Source organism: Serinus canaria, chromosome 6 (genome assembly GCF_022539315.1).
Source record: "Serinus canaria isolate serCan28SL12 chromosome 6, serCan2020, whole genome shotgun sequence".
Lineage (NCBI taxonomy): Eukaryota > Metazoa > Chordata > Aves > Passeriformes > Fringillidae > Serinus > Serinus canaria.
Genome location: NC_066320.1, coordinates 15,681,469 through 15,698,555, shown reverse-complemented (window position 1 = coordinate 15,698,555; position 17,087 = coordinate 15,681,469). Strand labels below are relative to the sequence as shown.

The 17,087-nt window shown below is 43.7% G+C and overlaps 1 protein-coding gene across 9 annotated transcripts in view; it reads left to right on the top strand.

Annotated features, from left to right (window-relative positions):
• Positions 1-17,087, top strand: part of TLL2 (tolloid like 2) — an 84,847-nt gene that overhangs the window by 50,797 nt on the left and 16,963 nt on the right. For all 9 annotated transcript variants that reach the window (XM_050976206.1, XM_050976199.1, XM_030241161.2 and 6 more), the window contains 5 exons: positions 4,232-4,356; positions 8,156-8,271; positions 10,198-10,300; positions 13,096-13,212; positions 16,632-16,777. In XM_050976206.1, the coding sequence (XP_050832163.1) occupies positions 4,232-4,356; positions 8,156-8,271; positions 10,198-10,300; positions 13,096-13,212; positions 16,632-16,777 (607 nt within the window). The remainder of the gene's footprint in view (positions 1-4,231; positions 4,357-8,155; positions 8,272-10,197; positions 10,301-13,095; positions 13,213-16,631; positions 16,778-17,087) is intronic.

Genomic DNA, 17,087 nt, shown 5'->3' with positions numbered 1-17,087 from the left:
GGTAATTTTAAAGAGTTTCCAAAGCCTTGCTGACATTCTTTGGCAACCTTCCCAAGCAGCACATGTGTATCTGTGTGGATATCTGCCCATGTGCACGTTGGATAATACTAGAACAAGCTTTGAATCTATTGGTTGTCCAGCTTATGCTTTGGAGTCACAGTACAGCCATCAGAGTCTCTAGTGGTTGTGCTGAGGGGGAATTGAACTCTAGATCATGATCTTTAATTGCTTGGGTGTTTATTTTCACCCATTTATGCATGAGCTTTTGATCATGGCCTCTGCAGCTATGTGGTTCTGTGTGACTGGGTTTTTTCATGGAGGAGTTATCAGTCCTGCCCCCACCAAGTGCCGGTTTCTGCATAGGCTGTTTGTCTTTGACTCCCATCTCATACCTCCAGATGGAGCCCATTTTCTGAGCATTCTGCTCTACTGGATAGAGAGGTGATAATAGCATAGTTATGTCCTGTATTTGGAATGAGAGTTACTGGATGACCAGATTCATTTTGCTGCATTGGTAGAAGTTTTCTTCAGTAAATCCTACTATTGCTCCTTCCTAAGAGCTTTCTGTCACTACATGCTGTGAGTAAAGGGGTTAGAAGGTACAGTGAAAGTATTCACAATCTTGGAAAATTTTTGTTGCAAAAATTAAAGATGTCTTTGTGCCTTTTTACATTTTCTTACTCCCCTGTTGTATTGAAGGGCCAAGCCTGTTGCTTTGTTCTTTTTTTTTTGACAACTTCACGCCAACCAGTGGAAAATTGCTGAAATGCTGCTTGTTGTGGCAGGAGGAGATGGTACCTGAGCAAGGGTGTTTTGCAGACTTTGCAGATTTCTTTGCATTAGATATCTAAAGCAAACAATTTTTCGTCCCTTGAAGCATCTGCTGGACCCTCCCGGCATTTGCTAAACTCTTAATGGTTTGAATTGTCTTGCATAAAAGCAGGATTAAGTTATTACCACCATTTATATTGTGGATGCCTTTGAGTCTGTGTCTCTTGAAAACTAGGGTCCTTCAGAGCACTGCTGGGCCAAAATGGGTAAAAATGGCAAGAGTCCTGCTAGATTTAAATTGGTGCTTGATAGGATTTTTAAATCTGTTTTCTTTAAGCTCTTTGTCTCTGTGACCCACCCATACCCCAGTTGCACTCTTTGTGCAACTTTTATTACTCAAATTACTTTGTGCAGTAATTGAACTGAGCACTCAGTGCCTCAGTAGGCTGATTGTGCTCTCAGCACAAATAAGCAGGGCTGGAATAGGCTTTTACTTTGCCAAGACCTGTTTTGACATCTGCTCCCCTAAGGGAGCACTGCATTGACCAGCCAGAGAGACTGGTGGGTGTATGCACCGACCTTCCCACCCCACTGAGGCTTGCCAGTGCTGGCCAATTGCAACCCAGACTGACAGAAGCACAGAGTCCATGAAGATACTAAGTTCCAGCAAGTTTCATTAAGATCAGTGGCTAGGAAAGGGAGAGAGTTCCTGCTTGGGCCTGCAAGGGAAGGGCTGCATTGGGTGTGTTTATACATTAGCAGACACCAGAAAGTTGACATAAGATGATGTGGGCACCTGACCAGTGAAGGTGGGATGTGTGAGTGAGCAGGGAAAGGACACACAGTCATGTCTGTGACTTAATCTCTTGTAGCAATTATTACCTGGCACTTAGTGCAACCTTGTTTTTAACTTCAGTCAATATTGATGATAATTAATCATATGGTGCTTTTCATGCTCAAATGCTGCATTAAATCCTGGGCCCTTTTTATTCTAAACTTTTTACCTAGGACAGAAAGGTATAGCTTTTCTGAAATTTGGTGAGTCCTAGCAGTGGAAATCATTTCCAGTGATACTTTTGAGGATTGGTGTAGAGTCACCCCTTTCCATTTCATAGCAAAATATGCCTCTCATTTTTGCCTGTGACTAATAGAAATAGGAGTATGGCACAAGAGGCTGTAATGACATCAGGAACAGGTTTTTACCATTGGAATTTCTGTTCTTGTCTCGGTCAGAAATTTGCCAGTTTAGCGTCTGTTGAGATCAACTGATAATTTCATAGCATTGGCCTGGCACTTTGCATGTTCAGGGTGCTGTGCAGATGCTAATGACTTGTGTCAGACTCTGTTGCTCTGAGCTGGTAGGAATGGTGGGGTGTTGTGCTCGGCTTACAACTGCACTGGGCAGCTGATGCGTGTTCTGCCTGTGCCTGGACAGCAAGAGAATGGGGCACCCAGGATTCATGGGTTCTTCTCCTATCTCTGGGAGGAGAGTGTAGGTATTTTACTCAAGCATGGTTCTGGTGTTAGACTTCCTGAGCTGCTCTGTTTAATGATGTTTATTGTTTATTTTTGAGTCAATGTATTTGCACTTTTAAAGGCACTCACCAAATGTGCCACTTTACGCTCCAAGTGTTTCTAAGCAGATGAGATTTGGGTGGACAGCATGAGGCTTCTGGGATTTGTGTGGTTTGGGCCAGACAGATTCTCCTGTTCTTGGTTCCTTTGATGGCAAAATGAGAGAAACTGTACTTAGTGCTCTGTAGTAGAGAGTCATGTTCAGCAATGCATGTGAAAGGAGGAAAAATTCAATTGGAGGAAAAAGCAAAACCAAAAAACTTACTGCCTCAGCATAGAGTACAGCCTTCTAGAAGAAAATGTGTTTGGCAGGTAGCAAGGGTAGTTGGAAGTTGTGTAGGTGGTTTGTGTTGTGTGAGCAGTGCCTGAGGTATATACTACGTGCACAAAGCTGAGGGCTGTGACTGCACAGTTGTGAGGGCTGGAGCGGGAAAAAGAATCAAAACTTTGCATGTGCATTTGTGGTTTTTCTATTAAACTCTGTCATTCTTCCCTGGTTGAGCCTGGAGATCTGCAGAAAGCATTTCAGAGACCACAGAAGTATGTCCCTGCCAAATGCTGAGTTCTTCTGTGAACTCCTGAGGAGACTTGAAAATTTACTGTGAGCAAACTGACCTGTTTCTATGCTTTTGGTTTTTCTGGAATTGGAGGATTTATTTTCAGTACATAAACTTAAATAAATTCAGCTCAAGGTATGCAGTTGGCATTTAGAATAACAAACAGAATTTATAAATTGAAATTTGCGGGACTCACCTCAGATCTTGGAGGTACTGGTTTTGGTGCTGATCAGGAATTTTTCTACTGCTGAAAAGATGCCAACATCTCCCATGCAACAGCTGATTCCGGTTTTCAAAACAGATTAAATTCCTTTCCTTCTATTTCTTTCTTCAGTTTGAATATTTACAAAACAATTTCCCCCCTTCCCTCCCCACCTCTGGACTAGGCAACACTAAAATTATTGCTTCTGCCCTGATTTCCCATTGGACTCTCTGGACAGTTATATCCTGTCCTTCAGAAAGGGCAGTGTGCCTCACTGAGCTATTGCTGAAGGTAAAGGTCAATGTTAGCCTTGGCATCCCCAAGCCTGTTTGGAATTCTGGGGTGCGGTGAAAGGTTCCTGTGGACTGGGCAACCTGGCTGCAAGAGCTTGGATTTTGCCAACCTGGAGTTCAGGTTTCTGATTCCCTCCCTCCTTCTCTGCAGTCCTAGTGCTCCCTTGGGGTCTCTTTTTGTGTGCAAGCTCTTGCTTGGGTACATGGACTGCATTTTGATAGAAGTGAGGGCTGAGCTTAAATCCTTCACTGGGCTGAGATCAGAAGTGCAGTAAAGAGCTCCTGAGTGTGAAGAACATGGAAGAAATAGTAGCAAGTGAAAGGAGGCAGAGACAAGTGGAGTTACTAGCTTGGAAACTCACGCAGAACAAAGGTAGAGCACATGATCTTTTCCTCTTGTCTGTGGCAGCCACAGACACTGCCAGCCCAACCCCATCTTCTACTGGGAAAACTCCCTCTGCCTCTTTGGCTTAAATGCCAGATCAGTGCTTCTGCTGAGCCAGATGTGCCATGAACTGTCTGCAGGAATATTTAATTTCTTTTTTTTGATTTATGGCAAGGAATGTGCTGCCTCAAACAGAGGCAGCAGCAATTTTGAGATATCCAAGAGGAATTTGGCTTGGCAGACTTGCTTGTACATTTGGAAGCTGTCTGCTCTAGTGAGAAGGCTGTCTTGAGATAGTTAGCAGTTATTAGAAGCTGAACCACTACTGCTTGTTAGCATGGGATGTATGGTCAGGGGGATGGGGTGTGGGAGGCCTGCCAGCTCCGCTTTCTGTTCGTGGTGTCACTTTCCCTGCTTCAGTGCTCTGTGTCTCTGCTCTTGCCTTCAGAGGAGTTTTCCTCGACACCATCCTTCCCCGCCGCGACGACAACGGCGTCCGGCCGACCATCGGTCAGCGCGTGCGCCTGAGCCAGGGGGACATCGCTCAGGCAAGGAAGTTGTACAAATGCCCAGGTAAATGTGGCTGGGGGAGGTGGAGCCTGCTTCATCATAGGCACATGGTTTATGTGGAAAGCATTGGAGTGCAAGAGCACCATCCTTGAGGAAAGAGACTTGGGAAATGCAGACTATCAAATGCTTTAGGCTGGAGCCGTGGGGGAGAAGTGCACATGCCTAAGATGTGTCTCCTGTTAGAACTTGGCCGGTATTCTTGCTGGGTTTAGGGCTTCACCTTGGTCCAGTGTAGGTTCTGTTCGTAGAAAATTAAACTGATGTACAAGGCAACGGGCAGAGTGGGGGCTAGGAGTTAGCAAAATGGTGGAAAGATGTCTGGTAAAGTGGTGGATAGTTGATGTGCAAATCCACTGTTTTTCTGTATCCAGCTACAGGTCAGAAAGTATGAGTCCATAAGGGTCTACAATGAATTCTGAGGGCTTCAGGGTCTATATGTTTGAAGATTACTGCTTTTACCTTATAATGGGTGGTATAACTTTTTGGTCTGTTAGTTCTAATTAACTTTTTTTTTTCTTTTTGCCTCATAATTACATTTTTCTTTTTACACTCATCATTATCTCTAAATTGATTTTGGTTGAATAAAATGTTGTTCTTGCAAAATTATCTCATGGATTAGTTTAGGGGTTAATTTGTTTTGCACTATATTTTTTGATTGAATCAGACTTAATCCACTCAGGCTTTTCATTCCCATAGCTGGAAGAATGAATTACAGATTTAGATTTCTCAAGGCAAGCTGAAAAGCCACTTTGGCCTAAGGTACTAACTAAAAGCTACAAAGCAACTTTCTTTAAAATGAGGACTCTTCTGTAACTCTCAAGTTTTCCATTTGAGAAGTAGAACTTTTCCTAATTTTTTTTCCACAAAGCTTTACCAGAGGTTATTGCAGTTCAGAACATATTAAGCAGCAAAATAATTAGAGATTTAAGCCTACTAAACTTTTTTTTTTTTTCAAATACTGTTGTTCTGCTTTGGTTTTTGGGTTTTTTTTTATCAAAATTTGTACACAAGTTGTGCCTTAGGAGAAGAGGTGCAATGTATTTAATGACAGTAACATCTTCTGCTGTTTGAATCTGTAGCTTGGAAAGTTTTCTTCCTCTGCAAAATACAAAGCAAAGGGGTTCAAAACCAAAGGACATCATCTGTGTGTTCAAGCAGGGTCTGAATGAGACTTTAGGATGAAGACACTTTGTTCGGTAGGCAAGCTGAGGATTTTAGGGTAAAATGCAGCAACATAATTCAGAAGCTGAGTGGCAGATGGCTTCCCTTTTACAAAGAGAGTCTCCATCTGAGAATACCTAATAATATCTCCAAAAAAAAAGAGATAGTGTGGTGGAGGATGACTTACAAGCATGCACTGGAATCAGCCAGAACAACTGTGTCTGTGGTAAGAAACAGGGCTCTCCAGCTCATTAGACTGGAGCTCATGTGCCTGCTACAGTTAGGGCTTGCTTAGCTGTCCATTCTAAAACCCTGCTGGTTTGAACTGCTCTTAATTCCTCAAAGCTTATACCTGCTGGGTTAAAGTTAGTGCCAAGCCAGGTGAAATGAAATGAAATGACCTGAAGGAATTTCTTGAAGGCAAGTTGCAGTCTGCTACATAGTAGTTAATGCTAGATTTGCTATGGCTGCACAGTTGAGGAATTGATGACTACAGTGACTACAAAAGCTTTAAAACAGCTCATCCTGCTGTCTGATGCTGTGCTAAAGGGAAAAGGCTTGTGTAGCTGTGCTAAGTGTGCAGGAATGGTTAAACAGTTAATTGAGAATGGTCCTGAATTATATTATTTCTAGTTCTTTGGGCATTTTCAAAAAGATACAGTGTACCAGTAACCAGCTGATGAGCTGTAAGTGGCTGTTGCCCACCTGCTTCATTTACAAATGAGTTCTGAAGCATTCACCTTACTGCTTTGCTTTTCACCCCTGTTCCTTCCTACCTGCTCAGTTTCTTGGATCCCAAAAGTGCTGAACAGCTGCTTTCTTGGACCTCTTGTCCTCTTTGCTACTAAGTGATACTGCTTTTTAGGGTGCTCTGCAGGAGGTTGTGCTCTCCCCACAGTGATGCATCGCTCACTGTCCTGCTTCCCCTGCACTGCACTGCGCTTTGCTCCGTGCTGCAAGGCCAGCCTGGCACAGAGCAGGGGAGTTTCCTCTGCAGGGGTCAGAGGGTTAGATAGGTCTGCTTTCAGATTTCAGCAAAGTAGTCTTTGCAAGCAGACTTTGCAAGTAGACAGTAGTACCTGTTCCATAATTACAGGGTCTTGCCAGTCATTGTGTAATTGCACTCTGGGAGAATTAAGCCTGGCCTGTTGGAAACCTTTACTATGGCTCATCTGAGAGCAATAATCTGCTATCACTATGCTCATGTTGTGCATGTTTCCTGTGATTTTCAGCTCCCTTTATAATTTCATGTTTGTTTAAATAGATTTTTGAGCAGAGAAAAAGAACATTTATTTATCCTGGTGAGTTGTGGATTGGAATTCCCTATTTATTAAATACAAGCTCCTTTCTGTGTCCCCACATTTCTTTATCTAGTCTGATCTGTCAAACTGTGGCTCAAACTTCCTTAGAGAAATTAAGAAATTCTGGATTAGGTGACTCCTTCTCCCCTGCTTGAACATATTACACTTTTTCAATGGAACCTGTCTCTTTTCATCTCCAACTGCACACCCACCCATCTAAATGTAATCAGGGCTGCAAAATTACCCTGTGATAGCATCAAGGAGAGGAACAACCCCTGGCATTTCCACATTTCCATGAGAAAGGGAAGGCCTTTCAAGGATGTTTCAAAGCACTGCTGCTCAGTCAGGGATTTTTGGGGGCTGCCTTGCCATCTCTGAGGAAACAGAGTTCCAGGTCCAGTGGAGCTTTATAATATCAGTTGGTTGTGAAACTGGAAAAACAACTGGGAAGCAGGCAAGGCAAGGTCCCTGCTCCTTGCAAGTGGCATTTGGATGTGTCTGGTGGACAGTGTCAAGGAAATGGGAGCCTTGATATTTGTGGTCCTCCCACCCAGCCAGTCAGGTGCTCTGCAGCTGTGGATGGTCCTCCTTGTTCCAGCTCAGCCATCCTGTCTCAGAGAGCAGAACTACAGTAGTCACAGCTTTTCCAGATGTTGGACGCTGCAGTTCCCTAAAGGATCATATGCATGTGCATATTCATTGCTTCCCAAAAGTCACTCTGGGATCTACATTTCATCAACTGCAGCAGGCCACAAAACAGGAAGTTGAAGAGCGATGAACTGCTGTGCTCATATTGTCTCCTCTGCAGTGTAGTGGACAGGAAGGTGTTGGGCAGCTGAAACATGAGTGTGATGGAACTGACCCCGCTTTTGTTAGGATGTTTTAAGCTCAAAAAAGACAATTTACAGTGGTAAATAAGGAGAACTTCATTGAGCAGCCTGTAATGAAGTGAAAACAGATTTGCTGGCAGCAGTGTGGGGTTGGGAAGTGGGGTGGGGTTAATACTTTGCATTTGATTAGTGAATGAGATATTCCTCAACTGAAACCTGAAAGTGCTGGCATGTGGAAGGATGATGAAGGAAGAAGGGTTCTTCTTTGGTAGCTGTTTCATCTATGTCCTTGCACTGATCATCTTCTGTCCCAGAAATTCTGACAAATTTCACATCAGCCTTTCGGCAAGGCTCCAGGTGGTCAGTGACCTTTGGCCAGTACCTCATGGTGAGCCCTGTTGGAGTACCAGCCACCAGCCTGCACATAGCAGCCAAGAGCAGTCAGTTTGGTAGACCCTGATGTCTTTCAGAGTCACTCCTTGTTGACGGGGTTTTTCCCTTCTCCTGCAGCTTGTGGAGAGACCTTGCAAGATTCAACAGGTAATTTCTCAGCCCCTGGCTTTCCAAATGGCTACCCCTCCTATTCCCACTGTGTCTGGAGGATCTCGGTGACCCCAGGGGAGAAGGTAGGTGCCACAGCAGCACAAGGCATACTCTGCACTTCCCTCATGTGAGGTTTTGCCTGTGATGGCAGTGTTAGAACCTTCCAGAAGATCTCTGCATGCCTGGCTTGCAGGAATGGAGCCTGGAAAGGCTCCTGAGCACCACTCAGGAGAGAGATGGAGTCAGGAATACATGATTTTGAGGAGAGAAGTGGTGATGCTGAGGCAGAGCCCCCCACATATCCGGGCTGTGTGTTGATCTCTGATCCTCCCTCTCCGTTTGAGACTAAGCCCTGCATGGACATTTCCTGCCACCTGTTAGCTTTGGCAAGCACACATTCCAAAGCCAGTCAGATGAGTTAGATGAAATGTGCTGCAATCTGGGGTCCTGAAGGGAGCTGAGGAGCCGTGAGTGACATCCGTGGCCTGCCCCTGTCATGCAGGCATAATGTCCCTGTCAGGGAACTCCCACTTCCCGCCTGGAAACGCCAAGCCCCGCTGCACATCAATCACCCACCCTGTCCACTTTCCTCCCAGCTCCTTTTGTTTTATTGATCTTCCCGTAGAAATGAAATCTTTCCTTAATCCAGCAACACCAGCCCTTCAGGCCTGTCACGCCATACCAGGCTGCAGGAATGAGCAGCCCACTCCTTGGCAGAGTGGCTTTGCTGAGGATCACCCTCAAGACACGCTTGAGGCTCAGACGCGGACAGAGAAGCGCAGAGCTCGTTTGCTTTGCAGCAGGTGCCTGGCTCCAGGACCTGTTTCTGTCACCTGCAAGCCCAGTCCCATGCCATGCTGAGCCCTTGCCACCAGCTGCAGGGAGAGCATCCCATGGGCAAGAGGGCCAAGAGCCATCCAGGTTTGACAACTGTAGCACTGAGAGTTTCATGGGGTCAGTCTTACTGTAAACTCTCCCCTTGCTTCTCAGCCTCTTCAGAGTTGTGCTGGGAAGGACCCAACATCTAATTAATGCTGAACCACTAGTGTTGAAAAAGGAAATAAAGAATTGATTTCAGATTAAATGCTAAAGTTTACCTGTTTAATTCAGTGCAGTGGTTGGTGCAAATTGTTGCACTGAGGTGTTAGTTCAGAACAGATAATAGGCTTATTGCATGCATCTATAGATTCACCTGCATAGAAACAGATGAATCTCCTTTTGCTGTCTAAAGTCAGAATACTGCAAAAATGTGGAAAAAAGTGAGTGACATCATTACAGATTGCAGTCTGCCCACCCAACCGGTACTTTGGGGGAGAACATCCATTTTAACATAAAGATCTTTCTGTGACTATGTTCAGATTCTGGATGTAAATTAATTACATGGGTCAAATCTCACCAGAACAAAAACACAAGTACATGCCAATGGTGACCTCCATAGGTGACTTCCCAGACCAAGGCCAGTGATCCATCTTAGAGAGGAAGGAGACGAAAATAATGTTAAAATGACAAGTTCTGTTTGTTAAAGCCACTGAATGCAATTGCATCACAGTGGTGGTGTGAGTTTGATGGTCAGAATGTGGAACCTAATTAGCAAAAATCAATATTTCTTACACATATAATTTATATTCAGGTATAGACCCAAATATGTGTGGTTTGTGACAATGTCTTTCTCTATGATTTTCACATTACTCAAAACCAAAGGTTTTAATTTTAAAAATCTGAACTGGGCTTTTTTTAAAGTAACATTTTAGTAACTGAGAAGTATTGAATTTGAATTACAGAATTGGTAGTAAAGGGCTCTCTCTGTTGTGATTTCATTAAAACACCTTGAGAAGCCTTTCTTTTTTGAGAGAAGGTGGTGTACAAATACTGCAAATGGCCCAGCTGTCTTTGCCTTGCATGCTCACTCAGGCAGCACTGTAGTGAAAATGAAACATGAAACAATCTGTAGAGTCTTCTCTTTAAAGTAACTCCCTCCCCAAAGAGAAATGTGCACTCTCTCCTTTCAGATTATGTTAAATTTCACATCCATGGACTTATTTAAAAGTCGCCTTTGCTGGTATGATTATGTGGAGGTGCGTGATGGCTACTGGAGGAAGGCTCCGTTATTGGGTGAGTAGCTATTTCATTTTAATTGCATTTTGTGTATTCTGCTTGATGCTTTGGAGAGTGGGTGGGGAGAACAAACAGAAACAAACTTTCCTTTACTTGGATCGTAGGTGCCCTGGCCATCCCCTAGTGTCTCCATCCAGAGATGTTGGTGTGCTGTATTCACTCCCAATGATCCATGCTCCAAGCCCTGTGGTCACAGAGGCTTTTTTCCTTCCTTTTCCAGCTTGAGAAATGAGGCAGGGAGGGAAGTGAGCCAGGGCCCTGGCTGAGACTAAAAATGCAGTCTCTGGAGTTTTGTTACTGCTCTTTCCTAAGTCTAGAGAAGAACTGTCAGGCAGTCAGAATGAAGCAGCTGCACAGCTCCTGACCCAAGCTCCTGCCATTATTTCTCATGAATTTGTGTTTACAAATACACAGTATTTGTACTTTGAGCCTCTCTAGTCCTAGCAGAGAACTTGCTAGACCATGCCATGTCAAGTTGTGCAAGGAATCCACTCTGCTTCTGCTCCCAGAGATCTCTAAGAAGTGCAGCTCCTCTGTGTCCTCCCTGTTTCTCTGCCTCCTGCTATCATAACTGCAAGTCTTCTGTTACCTTGAATGGTTCAAGAGTCCCACCTGCTTTGCCACTGCCTCTGATCTTGACCTCATCCCCTCAGCCTGGTGTCCCAAACATGTAATATGAGGCACTGCAACAGTGCCAAAAAGGAAAGAAGCAATCAGGTTTGGCATCATCCCCAGCTCTGTTAGAGATGCTGCATCACATGCTGCAGCACAGGGCTGGGCTAGTGAGCATTGGGTCAGAGGGTTTAGGGAGCTTTGGGTGCTCTCCTTGGCTCCACTGGACATCCCAGCCCTTGTACCAGGTGAGGTGCTGAGGCTGAAGCCATGCTGCTTCCCAGGTTTCAGTGGGCCTCCCTTTCAGGGCACTTGGCAGCTGGTTTTACTCTTTACTGCCTATTTTGGGGTTGGCAGCAAATACTGCTGTTCTCTGCTGCATATGTGTCAGGTAACATTGCTCCAGCAGCTGCAACTTAGCTCCTCGTTATTTTTTTTTCCCACTGAGTAATTTAAAGGTTCTTCAGAAGCCAAGCACCTCCCTGTCTCCCTAGTGCAGGTGGACTTGGGAGTGTTTCCATCTGGAAGGAGACGCTGCCTGAGTGGCTGCGGTTCCCGCATGGGGCTGAGCCCATGAAATTAGGTCAGAGAGGCAGACAGACAGCAATTCAGCAGGGGGTGAGGAGGGGGATTACTGTGAATTGTGAAAGCACGGGCTTCTTGTGGAGAGAAAAAAATACATGTGTGCTGCATATTTTCCCAGGGAAGTGTGTGAAAACCCAGCCTTTAAATGGTATATAACTTTTTATGAATGGGCCCTTTATCACGCTCCGAGGAGCTTGCTCATTCTCGTTCCTCATCTGTGTTTCCTCTTCTTGACACCCTTGTTAAACTCCAAGGCTAAATCCAGGAGGAAGTTGCTCAGTGACCCTAGAGGAAGAAGCTTTGCAGTGTTGATGCAGTTTTTAGCATCCCCTTTGGGAGTGGAGATGGGGATGCTATTGATATGCTGCAGGGCTGTCACACTGCCCCGACAGCACTGGGCAGGTTAGGGGCACAATAGTAGCTGAGTGAAGCTGGGTCCAGGATAATATTTGGATGGGTGACTCTGCAAGAAAAAAAAAGCTGGTAGTGAAACTGCCTTTCCCAGGTAGTTAATGGGAACTGCGATGCTGTCTTGAAGGTAAGGCATTAACCAGGTTTTTACCCAGTGGAAGTTGTTCAAAGATGCCTTTGCCTGATGTTGGAAAGCCAGGATCCCTATCACTGCTGTTCTGACTGAATTCAACCTGAAGAAGTGCTCTTTGCCTCTGTCAGATTCCAACTGGGATTCAGTTGGACAGGGTGCCAAGACCATGTTGAATTCAGTGTATAGCCCTGCTGGTGTCAGCTACAGTGAAAAACCGTGTTTGCTCTGTGCAAGCTCCTGACCCGAGTGCAGGTCCCTGCCTATCAGTGCACGCTTGGTGCTTGCTCTGTTTCTGTGAGGAGCTTCTGGCTTCAACGGAGGAGCACCAAGTTGGAGTTGTTGAGGTTGTCCAGGCTGCAGACGCCATCTGCAGCTGTTCTGTTTCAGGATTCATTCCTACTGGCAAATTTGGGAGTTTACCAGTGCTGGTACATGCCAGAGAGCTCAAAGCTAGGGCAGTCATGGAGCAAAATGGCTCCTGGTCTCTTTCTCTAAATGACTGCAGAAGTTTAACTGGGATTTGTTGAACAGAGAATAAATGATAATAAGATAATAAGATAATAAGAGATAAGTGATTTTTTCTCATCAGCATGGCCATGTCCTGCCCTTGGTTTGACTTGGAGTATTCGTTCCTGGGTGCAAAGTGCTGAAGGAGTTTTCAAGGCTTATCAGGTGGAAAGGACATTCCCTAATGCCACATCTGTAGAAGGATAGGGGGATGCTTCCCCCCACCATGGTAGCGCATTTGCTCAATTACGTGATCAAGACAAGAGCCCTTTTGAATTTACCAGGGCAATAGAGGCTTCATTTGTAACTGGATTCTGCTCCCAGCTGAAGAGAACTTTAATTCACTTAATAATGGAAAAGAATATGAATTAATGAAGGGGGGACACAGAAACTTTTTCAAAAGCACAGCTTATGGGAGTGAGAGGGAGTTTACACAAGCACACTCCTTTACCAAAGACTCTTTGCTTCCCAGAATCACAGGTGCCCATTATGATGTTCCTCAGGAGATTGTAGAGATCTTTATTGTTGCTTTCTTGCCTTCTAGGTAGATTTTGTGGTGACAAGATTCCTGAACCAGTAATCTCCACGGACAGCAGGCTGTGGATCGAGTTCCGGAGCAGCAGTAACATCCTGGGCAAAGGCTTCTTTGTGCTCTATGAAGGTACAACCCTTAGCCACAAGTCTGCCTTGTAGGGAGTGGATGGAACAGGTTGCAGGGGTTTTATGGGATCAGCAGAAGTTCTGCTGCACTGTGTGGTTAGATACAGCTATGCCCTTGTTTTCGTGGGAATTGGCAGACTTTGTGGCTTGTTTCAGCAGACAAGGCATGAATTTTCCAACTGTATAATCACATTTTGAGGGGCACAACAAGATGGGAACACAAAGCAATAGCTTCCATGCTTAGGCCAGGTTCTGTTTGGTCTAACCAGCCCCTGCAAGCAGCAGTGTATGGAGCAAGAGTTTCTTTCAGTATTTTAACAGGCAAAGTTCTGTTTGGGATCATACATTTTGTATCACATAATGCAGATTGTCTTGGGGTGGTTTTGTTTGTTTGGTTGAGGTTTTTTTCTCAAATTCAAAGATTAGTCTTTTGTTTCTTCTTTGTATGTTTTACTTACAGAAAATTAGAAATTTGTATGTCAGATCTTCTACAGGTCAGGTATTTTAGAAACTTGCATAGCACTGAGATGATGAAACCACTTCAGTGGAAGAACAATACTACCACAGTCATTAAAAATCAGTAACTTCCCTTTTCCATATAAGCTTGTTTTTTTTTTTTTTTTGCAGTAATGATTCTAAAATGTATTAAAAGCCCTCATTGTTTTCTGGGCAGCAGGCATTTTTTTTTAGAAATACCAGTGTTGTCACCAGTATTGAGGTTGACTGTATTGATACCAACATTGCATCATCTTCTTTCTTCAGTCACAGGAACAAGCATAATGCTGGAAGCCCAGTGCCCAAGTGTCCCATAAACTCATGAATAATGATGCTAACAGAGGGAAGTGAAGCAAACATGGGACTGTTGGGGAAGTACAAATAAAGCATATGAGGATTTCACAGCAGTTTGGGGCTGACAAATTTTTTTCACAGGAGGAATATCTGGTTTCTTCAGGAATTGTTGCCCCAGAGACTGAAGTAGCTTGCCTGATGTTGGGTTTTTTTAAACATCTCTCCTGAAAAGCAGCTGTTGGCTGGACCATGTGGTTTGTAACACCCCCTTTATAGCAGTTTGTTGGAATTAGAAGTGATCAAATTAGTGTGTATGGCATCATCCTTCATATTGCTAAATAGTATTGGAAGAAAAAAAATTGCATTGGCTGCATTCCAAAGTCACTTTCCAAAGTGACTTTGTTTTCCCTTGACAATTTCCCATATTTCCTGTTGATTAATAAGTGATCCCTAAAGATTCAGTAAATATGAACTTGCTTCACTTGATTTTTGAATAAAGCAACGGAAGGTGGAATGTGCATCTAGTGGTCAAACAAACTCCAAGTTCATATTTTCCTGCCTCTTCAAGAGTGGCTTTTTATATAACCCTTTCCTGGAAGAAATTTCCCATTGTAAGGCAGTCAAATCCATGACTTTGCCTGAGAGCAAGCACAGAGTATGACTGGTGTAAACCAGCTTGTACTGCAGACACAGTGATGGCTCATTGCACGGTTTCATCCTTATCTCTGGATGATGAAGGGAATGAGTAAGCATTGGATATCTCAGCCTCCTCTTGTCAGAACAGCAAGAGATTATCTACATGTCTCTCCATAATTTATTTGCTGAAATAGGAGATTTTCCAAAAGTCTTCTTTAATCCCTATTTCCCTCTTAGGCAAATTCTGATAATGTCTGGTTTCTTTTGAGCTTTGGAAGGTGGCTTGCTCAGATGTTTTGTGACTTCTGTGCTTAACCAATAGAGGTAGCTTTTATTTCCAGGAGGGATTGCATATAATTGTTTAATTTTCTTTCAGTTTTTGTCCAAAATCTTTCTCTGATGCTGTTAGCTCCTCTTTTTCTTTTGATCTCCTCCCTCAAATTTATCACTGCTTCTCTGTCTCCTGCTTAAGTGACAGTGTATATGAATGCTTATGCCTCTAAACTTTTTTGGAAACTGTGGGTGAGGACTGATTTTTGGCCTTGAATTCCTCCAAGTCTTGGCCCTAAAGGTTTTCAGAAGATGGGAGGAAAGAGGCAGAAGCATGCAGCCAGATGATGGTAGAATTACTTGATCCTAAATGACAGTTTATGTAGTGAAAGTGTCCTCTTAGTTCAATCATTCTGTTCCCTTTCTTTCATGAGATTTAAGATGGGAAGATGCTGGTGGTTCTGCCCTACAGTGCTGCTGACAGCCCCGAGTGTGCCGTCGTTGTCGTCTGCTCGGGCTCCATCCGTAGATGTTCTTTCCATTTTATGGTTGGCACTCAGCTGTGTGTCAGTGTGGACTTCTGCAGTGGATAGAGAAAATATTATTTGTATGCTGTCAGTTTCATGGCTCTTAGAAAAAAAGTCCTCTGCTCTTGAAGGCCTCTTTCTGTTGGGTGGGGGAGACAGTTTTCAGGGTCCTTCAGAGGTTTTCTCAAGCACCACTTGTAGCTCTGGGTATATGAACCCAAATTGCAATCGAAATTGTGCTCTGCAGCTGAATTTTTGGGTGCAACTTTTTGGTGATACTTTAGCACTGCTTCTGTAAGACAGAGGTTAGTTGCACTAATGAAGTAGTGCTTTTAACTCTGTTACATTAGCAGCTTACAATGCAAGACCAAGACAGTGTTGCCCAGTGCAAGCAATCTGCAGGACACTACATGGAGACCCATATCTGAATTGCTAATGCAGTGCCTTTGGGGAGAAGCCAAGGGTGAGGATGGTTGATATCTGCCAGGTGTCATTGCAGTAGCATCTCTCTTGTACTTTCTGCTGGTGCTTTTTGTTTCCTTGACTTCAGGCACAGCCAAAACATTCATGTGTGTTGTAGATGTGTCATGCATCATGGGTAACACTGGTTTTAGCCTGTAATCTTACATTCATTTCTTACATAGTCTTGCAGACAATTTTGCTGAGCTGCTGTTGTCTTCAAGATATTCACTAGTTTTGTATTAAACTAGAGTTCCATTAAATTTTCTATTTTGGTATTTAAACTTACTCTTATATTTGGCAGTAAAGCTTAATTTTTCATGCACAGCAGTCAGCCTGATGATCTGGTGATGAACAACTCAAGTTGTGCTTGTTAGTATTGCCATCGTGTGGCTGGATTAGATTTGCAACTTCTCCCCTCTCCCACACTCTCACCCCCAGCTTTTCTTGGTTCTTAGTGCTGGTAGCAGGTTTCAAGCAGATATGAAGGTGAGCAGGAGTATGAATAACACAAATGTATAAAAAAAGCTCTGTCCCAGTGAGCTCACCTTCTGAGGACATTAGGATAGCAAGATAGGAGACACTGTTATAAGACAAAATGTTAAAAATATGACTTGTGTGTTGCCTTTGTATAGTAAGCAATACTGAAACAGATTTGATGAGAAAGGTGTATATGGTGTGGGCTTTACCTAGAGAGAAACTTGCAATCTTGTGGATTTGCTGTTTCTTTTTTGTGAAGCTATTTGTGGTGGAGAAATACACAAAGATGCTGGCCAGATCCAATCTCCCAATTACCCAGATGACTACAGACCTTCCAAAGAGTGTATCTGGAAGATCACAGTTTCTGAGGGTTTTCACATAGGAATCACCTTCCAAGCCTTTGAGGTGAGAAATGTCATTGCATAATATATTAAAGATATTATTTTGCCTCTACAAACCCTTGAAAATGAAGAAGAAAGTAATAATAATAATAATAGTAATAATAAAAAATTATTTGTCTATTTCAGAGTACCATTTACCTTACCAGATGTTTGCTCAAAGGCTTTGATTTTTGAAGTTTAAAATATGCTGAGTTTTCAAAAACTGTTACTCTAGACAGAAGGAATTAGAAGGAACTCAAAAGAGTTGATGATGTTAGATAGGGACTCATGGGCCCTTCAATTTTCACTCTGGTCAAATGGAAGTAAATGGTCAC